Source organism: Musa acuminata, chromosome BXJ1-7 (assembly GCF_036884655.1).
Source record: "Musa acuminata AAA Group cultivar baxijiao chromosome BXJ1-7, Cavendish_Baxijiao_AAA, whole genome shotgun sequence".
Classification (NCBI taxonomy): Eukaryota; Viridiplantae; Streptophyta; class Magnoliopsida; order Zingiberales; family Musaceae; genus Musa; species Musa acuminata.
In genome coordinates, this window is record NC_088333.1 from 42,460,836 (window position 1) to 42,474,506 (window position 13,671).

General features: G+C 41.3%; 2 protein-coding genes and 1 long non-coding RNA gene across 3 annotated transcripts; 2 read left to right on the plus strand and 1 right to left on the minus strand.

Annotated features, from left to right (window-relative positions):
• The first annotated feature begins 512 nt into the window (after nucleotides 1-512).
• LOC135679540 (WRKY transcription factor 71-like) lies at nucleotides 513-2,195 on the plus strand. The gene is made up of 3 exons (XM_065193409.1): nucleotides 513-1,118; nucleotides 1,536-1,679; nucleotides 1,757-2,195. The coding sequence occupies exons 1-3, from the start codon at nucleotides 544-546 to the stop codon at nucleotides 2,112-2,114; spliced, it is 1,077 nt and encodes a 358-aa protein (XP_065049481.1). The 5' UTR covers nucleotides 513-543; the 3' UTR covers nucleotides 2,115-2,195.
• Nucleotides 2,196-4,046: 1,851 nt separating this feature from the next.
• On the minus strand, nucleotides 4,047-7,211 carry LOC135679541 (uncharacterized). Its single transcript, XR_010515283.1, has 4 exons — nucleotides 6,994-7,211; nucleotides 6,555-6,667; nucleotides 6,218-6,391; nucleotides 4,047-5,546 (listed from the first exon to the last, which is right to left on the minus strand). It is a non-coding gene; the product is annotated as an uncharacterized LOC135679541 (long non-coding RNA).
• A 1,868-nt stretch (nucleotides 7,212-9,079) lies between these two features.
• LOC135679542 (cytochrome P450 CYP72A616-like) lies at nucleotides 9,080-12,269 on the plus strand. Its single transcript, XM_065193410.1, has 5 exons — nucleotides 9,080-9,422; nucleotides 9,536-9,753; nucleotides 9,880-10,124; nucleotides 10,543-10,927; nucleotides 11,667-12,269. Exons 1-5 carry the CDS (start codon nucleotides 9,095-9,097, stop codon nucleotides 12,090-12,092), a joined length of 1,602 nt encoding a protein of 533 aa, XP_065049482.1. The 5' UTR covers nucleotides 9,080-9,094; the 3' UTR covers nucleotides 12,093-12,269.
• Nucleotides 12,270-13,671: the final 1,402 nt, after the last annotated feature.

Sequence of the window (13,671 nt, forward strand, 5' to 3'; positions counted from 1 at the left end):
CACGAATCCAGACACGACGAGTCGGTGACCGAGAAGCTTCGCCGATGTCTGCCAGCCTCTTTGCGTGTCACCCAAACGTGAGCCTCACTCTCGATCGGTCGTTGCCAACCCGACACCGAGCCGGAGACAAAAAACGCGTTTCTGCGGCGCCGAGACCGCAACAGTGTCCGCACGTGAACCGCACCGTTAAGCCGGTGGGTTTCACACCACCACCGGGGCTGCCGTCACCGACCGTCTGATGTTTTCCTCGCCTCGATCTTACCGTCTGCGGCCCCGCGGTCAACCCTCCCACCACCGAGACGGGGGGGTTCTGACGCCCACACGTCGTCAGCCGTGCGCCGGGTCAGCGCCCGGTCTCCCACGTGCTGAGGGCTGGTCAATTGCCGGTGCTCCACAACTGGCACGCGTCCGAAGAGCCATGGAATTTGACATCGGTATCCCCCACCACGAGCTCGTCTTGTGATCGTGGACGAGTCCTCGTCGCCTGCGTAAAACGCCTGCCAAATTATTGCGCAGGGAAGCGATGGATCGAAGCTTATTTATATGCATAGTATGAAGGGAGCAACGGAAGAGTCTTCCTCTTTCTCTCTCTCGGACCAACCTCGTCTCCTCTTCGTTTACCACGTCTCTGGCGCACTGTCCATGGCTGGAGATCAGGGGAGGGAGCATTACCACTTCCTGTTACATGACGAGTTGTCGGCGCTCTTCTCCCAGAAGCCACCGGGCGGCGCAGCAGACCCTGGTCCTCGCGACTTCCACCTGCAGGCAGTGTCGCCGCTCCTGAGCTTCACCGACTTGTTGCATGGCCCGGCAATGGACTACGACTCGCTAGGTAGAGATTTGGGTTTGTCATGTTCGGCGCCGTCAGGTGTGGTTGGTTCCGGTGGGACGGCGTCCCGTGAGCTGATGACTGGTGGTAACGACTATGCTCGTTACGGGTGCGGTGGAGGTGCGACCCCGCTGACACCGAATTCTTCGGTCTCTTCATCGTCCACTGAGGCAGCAGGCGAAGAGGACGGAGAACGGTGTAAGAAGGATCAGCTGAAGCAGGAGGATGAGGAGGAGGAGGAGCAACAAGCCAAGGATGATGATGAAGGGGGCGATACGTCTAAGAAAGTGTGAGTTCTCATGAAAACTGAAAAGTCTCCTTTTGCCTTTTCCTGCTTTTCACTTTCTGCTCTGCCTAAAGGTTTGATTGTGTTGGACGGTGGCAACTTCAATCGTAGATGGGGTTTGGTTTGGCAGAGATCTTTCTTCCACTAGTATGATGAAAAATCCTAATCTCTTTGGGATTTGTTCTCTCACTTGTGTGATCTCGACCTCTATGTTTCGACACATTAAGCTTTTTGACTCGAGCCAGCCTTAAGGTCTTGCCTGATTCTGTTCTTCGATCCCAAAGTATTTCCCTTGAGGTCTTTAGCTTTCGGGGCGCAGCCGGGGATCATCAATGCATGAACATCCAACTATATTCCGACACTGTAGCAGCTGAATCATTCGCTTCCTACGGTCTGATCGCTTGAAACTGGATGCAACAGGAATAAAACCAAGAAGAAAGGAGAGAAAAGGCAAAGGCAGCCCCGTTTCGCCTTCGTGACCAAAAGCGAGGTTGATCATCTCGACGATGGCTACCGGTGGAGGAAATATGGCCAGAAAGCAGTCAAGAACAGCCCTTATCCGAGGTAAGTCAAACCGTAAGCATGAGAGCTCGTGCCATGTTTGGTCGCATCCTTACCGCCGAACCAACATATCTGTACAGAAGCTACTATCGTTGCACGACTCAGAAGTGCCCGGTGAAGAAGAGGGTGGAGAGGTCCCATCAAGATCCCACGATCGTGATTACCACCTACGAAGGCAAACACAATCATCAGAACCCTGCAACAGCTCGAGGGAGCACACACCTGATAGCATCTCTTCCCATGATGTCGACCAGCTTCTGCCAGGAGCTCATGATGCACCAAATCCCGCAACTTAACAGCATCGACACCCAGCAAGGGAACACGAACCCTAATGTGTTCCTCGCGAGCCTACTGCCTTCGCTCCAGCAGTCTCACTTCCCCGACTACGGTCTCCTGCAGGACATCGTTCCTTCCATGGTCGACGGCAGCCAACCATGATATGGCTTCGTCGCATGCAGTTTCTTGTTCTGTGGTCTCAACTTTTGTCGTACATGAAGTGCATTGAGATGTTCGGGTTGAGAGTAACTTTCATGCATGCGAAATGAAATCCTCATGCACCAGTAGAATCCCTCCGTGAAAGGAACGCCTATCTACTTTTGAGGTTATAGCTTCATCTTCAAGGCTTCTAACAGAAGGCATTTTATGCTATTCGACGACGTCTGCCTCAAGGATGGCAACCACAAGCCTAAAGACGATCCGGTCAGTGGTCTCCACGACAGGACAAGTCAAGAGCTCCCTGGGAAACAAATGGCCTTTGCAGTGACACTTGGAAAGATTGTACTTTCTCCAAAAACTAAAAATCCATTTAATTCTAATTAGTTTTTGTGACCATGCAGATGCAATTTCTTGAAGGTTTTTGCATGTGCAAGGATTAACAGTACTCTGTCTCTTCCACTTAAAATCGTTTCCACATCATATTGTGAGTTTCATATGTTACAGAATCCCAAATACAGTCAGTCTGACCATAGTTTTATTGGCTATCACTGTAAAAGCCACCATTCTTACTACTTACCATGAAGCACCAAGTCTTTTTTATCTCAAGAACTGATGAAAGCCAAATAGGCATCCCTCTTTTCCATTTTCTCAAGCAGCACTAACATGAGAAGAGGATGCCCATAATTTACTCAGATGACAATGGAAGGAAGGCATGCAATTATTTCAGCAGTTGAAGCAGTGCAAACCATGGCCAAGGCTGCTTTCTCTAGACTGTTATTGGGATGCTGAACAACACTAGAGAGACTGTTGACAGAGAGTGGAAATGTTCATGAGTGTAGTGTTGTGTCGGGTGACTCAGGTACCACTTTGGAATCAGCACAGTGTTGGGTGTTTTTGCTTTCATAAAAGTAGACCCACGTGGTTGTGTGAAAAATCCGAGTCACAGCCCTTACGTTCATAAGTCTGTCCGATCAAATATTCCTTATCAAATTGGTGCTAAAAAAAAAGGGCCCGATGCGTGTATCTCAACCGAACAAACTAGCTCCCGAGCCTACACAACATATTAATTATATTAGATAATGTGAAAGCATTGTGTATTAGATCTTATTTTTCAAAAAGAAAAAAAAGAGAAAAATCATGATGCATATTAATGGAAACATTGAGTAAAGAATAAAGGAAAGCTGGCATAAGGAAACAAGTGTGAAAACAATAAAGAGAATCCACTAATGTTCCTCATATATTTCACCACAGCTTGACTCTGTAAGTTAAGAACCAAAACACAAACATAACAATACAGCATTTCTTCTGCATCGAGTAGCTTTCTGGATTAAACAAAACTATCAAACATCCACCTTGCCTTCTCATTTGACAAGCATAAGTAATGAATATGTTAACAATCCTAAAACTGTTCACATGGCTCGAGACATGTATGATTAGTTTGCAAATTACTCAAAGATCATATACCCTATGATCTTAACGAGAAAAATAGCACTTCAGATATCATGACAAAAAAGCAACTCATAATTATAACTGAAGACTGGCTAAAGGAACAACAGAACTAGGTGAGAGGCTCATCTGGAAAACAAACCCTTGGAGAGGGAAAAAGAAATACCAAGGGAATCTAAATTACAATTAGGGTGAATTCAGAATTCAGAGCAGACAGCACAGGCTTCTGAAAAGCTTGTTGTTCCTGGTCATCCTTTCCTCCTTTTGAGCCCTTGGAACAGCATAAAGAATGAAACAGAAGGCAAAGCTTGCTACTCCTCGGATATCATAATCAACTTCCTTCAACTACTGATACACATTTCACATAACAAAACACATTGATGATCTCAAATCTTAAAATACCTGTATACGAGTACCAAAATCCATAATATTGATAAGCAGAAAAGAAATGGCAAAGATACCATATTCCCAAGGAAGGCACTTACAACATGAATGAAAAGGATGCCCACTTAAAATGAAGTGGAGCTATAAATATAGGGAGTGCTATGACCAGACATCAGAAAGTACTTGCCAACATGATAACATCAGATAACATCCTAAGAACATAAAGACATATTAAAGGAGGGAGACACAAAGGCACCTCTGAGAACACAAACCTCACACTTCAGAATCATAACATCATGGGCAACAACAAAGGCCCACCAACACAGTAAAAAAAAGATGGTCCTTTCCTTGGATAGGCATTACAGAGAGAGAATAGTAATACGGCTACTTTGTTATATGGAACTCCAATACGATGCCTCTTCTTTTATTCTCCAGCAATGGAACTAGGATCATCAGAATTCCCATGAATTTAGTCATCAAGGTCCTGTATTCCGAGTTTCTCAACTTCTGACTTGAGGGATTTCAAATATCTAACAGCTTCATCAAGGACGACCGTCGTGTCCATCTGATCTCCTCCAGGTATAATACCCCTGAGAGCTTCAACCATCTTTTTCATCCTATCCCTCTTTCTATCGACACTGTTCAAAGTTGACTTGTGACTGGAAGCATTTCCCAATGTGTGATATCCCAGATCTTCCATGAAGCATGGTGAGTCTGGGAAATTGTCATCCTGGTTGTAGACAGGAGTCCTACCGGTGCTGATTACATCGTCATCTTCATCATTTTCTTCTTCTGAACTAAGCAGTGCATTAATATCTTCAGTGTCTTCTTTGAAAGATGATGAACATTCTTCTTTAATATCAGTATTTCTGCCAATGATTTTGTCATATTCTTCAACACATGCAGCACCAACATGGAAGTTTGAGGAACCAAACTCGTGAACCAGAGCAGGGTGGGACATGACCCGATTTGTGTTGTCCATCTGATCAAAAATGAAGTTCTTGGGGCAGGTTTCAGAGAGTTGGTGCTTGAATCTACTAAATGTACCAGGAATTTCATATTTTCTCCCAGGTTGAGCAGCACCAAAGGTAAGGGTAGGAACACCATTGGTATAGATGTTGGTGTAGCCACCCACTTCATATGGATGAGCGGGTGGTACATTTCCTGCAAAATATCTTGGGTCTCCGTGCATGGAGACAAAAGATTATTGGATCCTTTGCTGCCGAAATGGGGATGGTTGGATGGTCTTCAGCAGGCAGAAGTATATGGCTTTCAAATGTGTCTCCAATTTTTTTTTTTTTTGAGTAAGTGACCAAGACAGGATTCAGTCTCAAGACCTTGCGATAGACTATCAAAGTATTTATCAACTAAGCTAGCTGACACCTTTTGTGTCTCCAAAAGTTACTATGTGCTTCCGAATATCTTACCAGATTATCACTTTAGAAAAGATTGTGTGGTAGCAAATTATATGTCACCAATGTATTATCTTCCGAATCTTGCATCTATCACTATTCTTATGCCAGATCGATGACTAAAGAGGATATTATAGCCCAGCTTACTTTGAAACTACGTTACAGGCTTAAGCAACTGGCGGAAGTACTCAGCCTAGCATTTGGAAGGACGAGATCAATAGAGTTATAATATATAAGAGCTCAAATAAGAAGGAAATAAAGAGTACGAACCAAGAAAATATACTATCCAATACATACAGGCATCCAAACAAAAGACAAGGATCATCTTATAGACATTATGAATATAAAAATAGTAATATATAGCATGTACATAAAGAATAGAAAAAACTATAGCACAAATCAAAATATCTTTGTAAGGATAAGCACATTTCACTAATGAACTGATTTCTAAATAAGCTCATTTTGGCCAAACTATCATCAAACAAAAAAGCAAACAGTTGTCTGCATTTCAGCAATATAAGCCGAAATTGTCATGAGACATGATATATCACAAAATATAATTAATTCTACATACTATTTAGTTTGTTTGCCTCTGATTATAGAAGAACAATACTCATATGAATTAAGAGGAAGTCAAGAATTTCAATCATGAAGGATTAATATATACAATGATCAGCATAACCCTTAAAAGGAATCAAAAGTGGAGAAGAAATCATAATAATGGATCAGAACCTAACAACATTTTGTGTTGACAGGACAAGATGCATAACATAGGACAATTCCAAAGGATATATACTACAGTTTGCAATGGGCACAAAATAAAGTATAACCAAAGCAAAGGAGTATGAAAAAACAGGGAATCACCTGACAAAATTGCATCAATTGATAGAAAGCAATAATTCTAACGTTCATTATGATTTCCCCAACTTCCTCCACAGTGCAGTATCTCTTTAAGTCGAGCTCAATGTACATTATCACCACTTCAAATCCAATATAATTGAGTCATTAAACCAAACAATTGGCTTCAGTTCGTGTTACCTGCACAAAAGTATGCATAAAAATACGACTAGAAAGAATCTTACAATAGCAACGTAAATCTTATGATAATTGGAGAGAAGGAACAAAGAATCAAAATTCAACCTTTATCCTCTTCCGCAAAAAGTTCAACATAGATCAAAACAAGCAAGAAGCGGGGACATACACAATAACACGGGAAAAGACAACTAGGCAAGCACGTTTCTTATTGCCGTCGTAATGAATCGGGAGGGACGACACCCACGGCGTGATGTTTGACCTCCCATCTTTCCAGCAATTCTGGTCAACAATCAAAGTGAAGATCCTCGTATTATAATAAAGTCAAAACCAGACCCTCCATGTCACGAAAAATTCACAGAAGAACAGAGACGAAACACATAATTCGATGACAAACCGAGGCATACGCTACATTTGATAAAAAAAGATGTGCGAGATCGAGAAGGACATCCAGATCTCCAAGTAATAAAAAGAGAGAACCTTTAATAAAAAGTCATAGAGGATCCAAGGAAACAAACAAGAAAACAACGACGAACAGATGGATATAAGAAGTAGGGGAAACATGCCGCGATGGCATAAAAGTTAGGAATACCGAGTTACAAACTTACGGAGAACGAACCAAGGACGATAACGATGACGGCGAGCTCAAAATCCAAAGTTTTACAGCGAATTAGGGACGAAATCGAAGAAGAGCTCCTCAGCCGAGGCGCAGCACCAGATTACGAAGGCCACCGCTAGAGTCCAGGCTTAGGTTATGGCCTCCTTTTTAAGCTGAGGCCACAGCTAAACCCTAAGGGCTGGATTCTTATTGTGCCCTCTAACCTTAGGCTTCATTCTCTCTCTCTCTCTCTCTTATTTTAACTTTATTTTGAATAGAAAAAGACAATTAAAGTGACTAATCAGAACCCTTAATAAGCTTTTTACTTGATTAAAGTGGTTGGTTGATCATTAAGAAGGTGGCCATCATGTCTCATTTGATCAGTGGATTCTACTATTATATATTTGTTCTTCTTGTTTGTTATACTTTGATTACTAAGATATAGACCATTTGGCTCAAACTAGTAATTGCTTTGTCAGCTTTCTACTTTGCATCCACATCCAACTAATGAAAATGATGTTTAGACTTCATACTTACCCAAGGCATAACTTACAAAACTTACTTGGTGACTTCATACTTCAAATCATACTTTTATTATATATTATTGATAAGGCATATTTCGGTATCATCCTCGTGGATGTATAATCAGCAGCAAACACGTTAGTGCGGACATGGAGCCTCGGGACTAAGATAGAACATCACATCGGATGTGCCACCTTAGACTCGGGACGACGGTCGCCCCTTCCCGTATTGTCCAAAGCCGCACAAGACAGCGTCGTACGATAGAAGGTCACTCCGAAAAGTTCGGAACGGTGCGGGGTGATGTCGTTCAGTGTAGGTCGATCGGTGCTCGCACAAAGGTACAAGTTGATCATCTGAGAAGTCGGTCACCATCGTCAGATCATGTACGATCGACCCTCGAGCGTAAGTATAAATGCCTCATGATCGGTATCAAGCGAGGGGTCAAGGTGTTTCTTTCCTTTTATAAAAAAACTTTACTTCATACTCACTTAACTTTCAAGGGGTTGAGTTGGAAAATTCTCCTCCCAACCTCGGCATGTGTGCAGGAACCCAGTGATGAAGAAGCAAGCCACTCGTCAAGAAAGAAGATCGTGCCCATGGGATAAGGTGCAAACTCAACCCGACTCGACAAATGCTCGTTATCCAACAATCAATCGCATAGACAATTTTGTACATTGAGGGTCAGATCGAGAGTTCGTTAACAATTATAAAAAATTTTAAATTAACAATCCGACCACTTTGGGTTTCAATGTTGTTATTGTATTTTTTAAAGAAAATAAGGGGTGATAATGGTTTTGAAATCACTAGCTTAGTTTCAATTCAACTAAAATTCCGATTAAATCCAAATATGAAGTATTAACCGATGACACATATTTATCTTTTATATATTTTTTTCATATTTAACCATTTTAAACAGTTAATTTTGATTTCGATTTCAATTTCTAGGCATTGAAATATAACAGTTAATTTCTCATATTTTGCTGAAAAATCAATCCCAATTTCGAATCAATTTGGGTTCGATTCAGACCTTCTCATGGATTGGATGGGCCAAATTGCAAGCCGGGCGGGGCCGATTATGACTAGTTTTTGGAAGCAATATGAAAGAAAAGCTTTTACATATATTATATTTACGTCCCTTGCAATTATAAATTTTAGTATAACATTAGTATTAGTTTATTTGAGCTAAATAAATATATACAATATAAACATTCTAAAATACTATATTGTTATAGTACATATGAGTTTGTAAAAGATATTAATATAATATTTATAATTTTCATAAATAATTAATCTAAGTTATTGTTGTATAAAAATATTATAACAAGACTCGTTCATCAACTTATGGATAAGAAAAAAAAGAGGAAAAGAGGTATTTCCCAGAAAAATCTAAAAAATAAGTTTTTTTTTCGAAAATTTACTATATATATATATATATATATATATATATATATATATATATATATATATATATATATATATATGAAATTGTGGATATGTCTAAGAACAGTAACGTAAGCGCTGAAGTCATCCCGGTCCTTGTTGCCAACTTTGACCGTCGAAAGATCTAATGTACCCCGTCATCCGAGGAAATGGACGCGCCGGCCGTCTCTTGTAAGTCCATGGCCGTGGGTGATTCCGTGTCAGAAGACATGGCGTGGAGCCTCGTGTGGGGTGTGGGCGGGCTGCTGCTTCTGGTGTGGGCGCTGAGGACGCTGAACTGGGCGTGGTGGACGCCGAGGCGGCTGGAGCGCGCGCTCCGGGCGCAGGGGCTCAACGGCACCCCCTACCGCTTCCCCAACGGCGATCTCAAGGAGAACGTGCGGCTCGACAAAGAGGCGCTCTCCACGCCCATGCCTCTCACCCACAACATCGTCCCTCGCGTCCTCCCTTTTCTCCGTCGCGCCATCGACGAGTACGGTAAGCCTCTCTTTTTCGACGTTGTTTTCGAGATATTTGATGCGTGCGATCAACTTGTTTGATTTATTGCCTATTAGAGAGGATCTTGACGAAGGACTCGTGAATCCATGCAGGCAAGATATGCTTCACTTGGTTTGGACCAGTACCCCGAGTGACGATTATGGATCCCGAGTTGGTGAGGGAGGTTCTTTCCAACAAGTTCGGCCACTTTGGTAAGCCCAAAGGAATCCTCCTCGGAAGGTTCTTTAGAGGACTTGTTTCGTACGAAGGCGAAAAGTGGGTGAAACATAGGAGGATTATGAATCCTGCTTTCCATGTTGAGAAGTTGAAGGTGACTCATTGCCCCTATTAGAGACAATCTTGTTTGTAGCTTGGTTTATGTGAAAATGTCGGCCTCCTTCAAGCCTATTGAAACGAATTGACTTCTCTTTTTTTCTCTTATCCTCATCATTTACAGCGAATGTTGCCAGCATTCTGTGCTTGCTGTAGTGATCTGATGAGCAGGTGGGAGAACCTGGTTGGCTCCGAGGCATGTTACGAGTTGGATGTTTGGCCTGAGTTCCAAAGCTTCACCGGAGATGTCATTTCACGAGCAGCTTTTGGTAGCAGTTACGAAGAAGGAAGACGAATTTTCCAACTCCAAGCCGAGCAGGCTGAACTCCTTGTCCAGTCTATCCAAAATCTATACATCCCAGGTTACATGTAAGTTATTGCCTTTGGTTTCTTCATTTATTGTTAGCTGAATGCTGGTTAGTGTAGTGGTTCTATTGAGTAGGCAGTTGGTCGATTGCTGCTTGCTTTGTTGCTCACCCAGTTACAAGCATCCCATGCCTCTTTATCAGACTCTCAACCAATAACATAACGAATCGAAACGTTCCTCATTTTTTCGATTGCAGAAGTTGATGATTACTTGTAAAATTTTCTAGAGCAGGTACTCGTTGCAGAAGTTTCAATTAGGATAACTTAGTAAAATCGTGTCTTTATTGCCATCTTCAGGTGGTTCCTTAACACAAACAATAACCGATTGCTTCAATTCTGTTTTTCACATAATCTATTGAGCTAAACCAACTTTAATTTCAAGTAATATGTAGGGTATCGCTAACTAATGGTTATCATACAGGTTTCTTCCGACCCCTAAGAACAAGAGAATAAAAGCAGTCAATAGAGAGGTCCGAGCACTTCTTCGAGGCATAATAAAGAAGAGGGAACATGCTATAAAATTGGGTCAAGCAAGCAACGATGACCTGTTAGGCATATTGATGGAGTCCAATTTAGAGCACTACCAAGAACATGGGAACAAGAATGCTGGGATGACTACAGAGGATGTGATTGAGGAATGCAAGCTGTTCTACTTTGCAGGGCAAGAAACAACATCTGTGCTGCTAACATGGACAATGATCGTCTTGAGCATGCATCCAGGCTGGCAGATTCGGGCTAGGCAAGAGGTTCTTCAAGTCTTCGGAGAACGCAAACCAGATTTTGATGGCTTGAGTCACTTAAAGAATGTAAGATTTAGTTTTGTTCTTTGTTATCCTGCTTAGTTGACCAGAAAGAACAAAAAAAAAAATCAAATAGGGAAACATAAGTTTTTTAAAATTTTAGTTTTGTTAATGTCTATAAAGCAATGAGAGTTAATCTGTTCCTTGTTAAGGATCTGAAATCTGAATTATGTAAACAATGTCTTTACAAAATGCAAGTCAATGATCTTTCACATGTCCTGGATTAGCAGGAGCCTGATGCTGCACCTTTAGTTACAGATTCAGCAAACCAGTAAACGATGAAGCTTTCCTACATTTTAACTGAAATTTTGGGTTGCTTTTCCAATTATAATGTCGCTATATGTTTGATGAGTGACTTCAAATCATATTATAGAATGTTAGCTTCATTGTTTTCGAATCATATTATAAAATGTTGACTTCATGATGTAACTCTTCAGCCTCAACATATGTATCTAATTAATGAAAAAACCATATTGTCAGAAAGATACAGCTCCTGCTAATCTATGTATCTAAACATCCATGTTTCTTATATTATTAGTTTTATGTTGCTATATGTCTGATAGTTCCTCCATGTTTCTAAATGAAATACAGCTCAAGGATGTCAGTTAGATACTTTCTTTTCTTATACTATATGTCAGAGAATTCTGTTCTTTTACTTTTTGTTTTTGGATTGACCTTTCAGAGAGATCTTACCAAACTTGTCATTATCTAAACATCTGAAACAATCTGCTGGAATTTGTGGCAGGTTACAATGATTCTATATGAGGTTCTCAGGCTATACCCACCAGTGGTTTTCCTCCAGAGGCAGACATACAAGACAATGAAACTTGGAGATGTGATTTACCCACCAGGTGTGATGCTTTTGATGCCGGTAATCTTCATTCACCATGATCCAAACTGCTGGGGCAAAGATGCCAACGAGTTCAATCCAGAGAGATTTGCAGAAGGGGTTTCAAAGGCATCAAAAGACCAGGTCGCATTCTTTCCATTCGGTGGGGGTCCTCGAATCTGCATTGGCCAGAACTTTGCATTGCTGGAAGCCAAGATGGGACTAAGTATGATCCTTCAACGATTCTCATTTGAGCTTTCACCATCTTATACCCATTCTCCACACAAACTTGTAACTCTTCAACCTCAACATGGTGCTCAAATAAGGTTACGTAGGCTTTGAATCACCTCTTTTGTTTATTCTGATATTACGATATGCTTTGGGCGTGTTCTCTTCATAGATACTCTTTTCTGTTTCAAGTTGTCTATTGAAAGGTTGTAGTGTTCCGAGCGTTGTACTTGTGCTACTATATTATGCCATAATCATACATTTGGTATATATATATATATCATTGCATGAGTGATAAATCTCAAGTTCAAGTTTAAGTACGATCAATATGTATGTCATTTGAGATGTAACAAAACGAGATTGATGTTGTCCATCTTTTTCTTCATCGAGAAAACTAGAAAAGGTTCAATCTTTTTCTAACGAACAAGCATCAACTTGACCCAAAAAAAAGCACCTGAAGCAGATCCTAATTCTCTTTCTTTTAATGAATGACTAGAGAAATGTACATTTAATTGAAGATGCCCCGTTCCTGAAAGCCATGCAGAATAAGAAACTGGCATTATTATTCGGCCTCCTGTGTTCATTGCGGTGAAGAATTCGATAGGTCGGATAAGCTTTGAAGGCTAGCGGTTGTGCGTATAATGTTCACTTGGATATTGTCATCTCCTCACAGTATTTAGTATCCTACACAAGAAAGCAATTTACAAGACTACAATACGTATATCATACGTAGAAAGCAGATAATAAATACATTTTTATAAGGATTACTCCTTTTATAGCTACTCTATCATAAACGGTGAAGAGGACAAAGAGATCATAAGCTCCATCCAACTAACAATCGATCCTCTTTCGATGCTGATCCGGTCCAAGTAATATGGGCCTTCAGGTTTGGATGGGCTCTAATAGACGCCGAAGCCTTACCTTTGTGCCTTAAGCCCAGTCTTTCCTCTCCTCGTCTAATCTTGTTCCTCCTCTGCCGCCCTGCCGTCTCCACGCGAACGGCCAACGACCGCAGCGCCGGGCCGGCGAACAGGTGCATCGTCTACCCCTACCATTGTCGTCTCTTTCTTCTTCTTCGTCCTTGGATTTGAAATATGATTCTTTCGTTTTTTACTCCTTCCTCTTCCTATATGTAATATTTCCTGACTGAATTTGTAATATTTCGACCTTGGAAACCCTCGAGGTCGCACCTGTTGATTCTTTGAAGGTCACGGGAACCTAATTCTGACGGGCTAATGTTGAAATGACTGATCATGACGATCTGTTTGTCCTTTGATGGGATTAGTTATTTTTTTTTCCCCTTCTCCGCGTAGGATTTGTTGCGTGGCTTGTGGGCTTTTCCTCTGTGAAGTAGGACTTAGCAGGCATTTGAATTTTACTATGTCATTATTATCAGTTCTCAAATTAGTTTGAGTCAAGATTTTTTTTGTTTATCGATAGTCTAAAACTCCTCCGGTCTTCTGTCCTAACAAACGTATATGATATAGCCATATCTGAAATTTTCATGGTGGAAATATTGTGATAAGAGTTGCGCAGAGGTCAGTGATATGAACAACTTGGGTGAGCATGTAAAGCTCTAATTGAGCGAGTTTATTATGAGATTTTCCTAAGCCCTAACTAGTCTTGTCTTGCTCAAACCATGATTTATGTCTTCCTACTTTATTTATTGGGTTGCCAGAGAAGTGTTTGGGAG

Bases quoted from the DNA above. Each gene is read 5' to 3' on its own strand.
- LOC135679542 (XM_065193410.1), top strand. From the start codon at position 9,095: ATGGACGCGCCGGCCGTCTCTTGTAAGTCCATGGCCGTGGGTGATTCC. The intron at 9,423-9,535 runs GTAAGCCTCTCT...GAATCCATGCAG, and splicing joins TCGCGCCATCGACGAGTACG to GCAAGATATGCTTCACTTGG. The intron at 10,928-11,666 runs GTAAGATTTAGT...AATTTGTGGCAG, and splicing joins GCTTGAGTCACTTAAAGAAT to GTTACAATGATTCTATATGA.
- LOC135679540 (XM_065193409.1), top strand. From the start codon at position 544: ATGCATAGTATGAAGGGAGCAACGGAAGAGTCTTCCTCTTTCTCTCTC. The intron at 1,119-1,535 runs GTGAGTTCTCAT...TGGATGCAACAG, and splicing joins GGCGATACGTCTAAGAAAGT to GAATAAAACCAAGAAGAAAG. The intron at 1,680-1,756 runs GTAAGTCAAACC...ATATCTGTACAG, and splicing joins AAGAACAGCCCTTATCCGAG to AAGCTACTATCGTTGCACGA.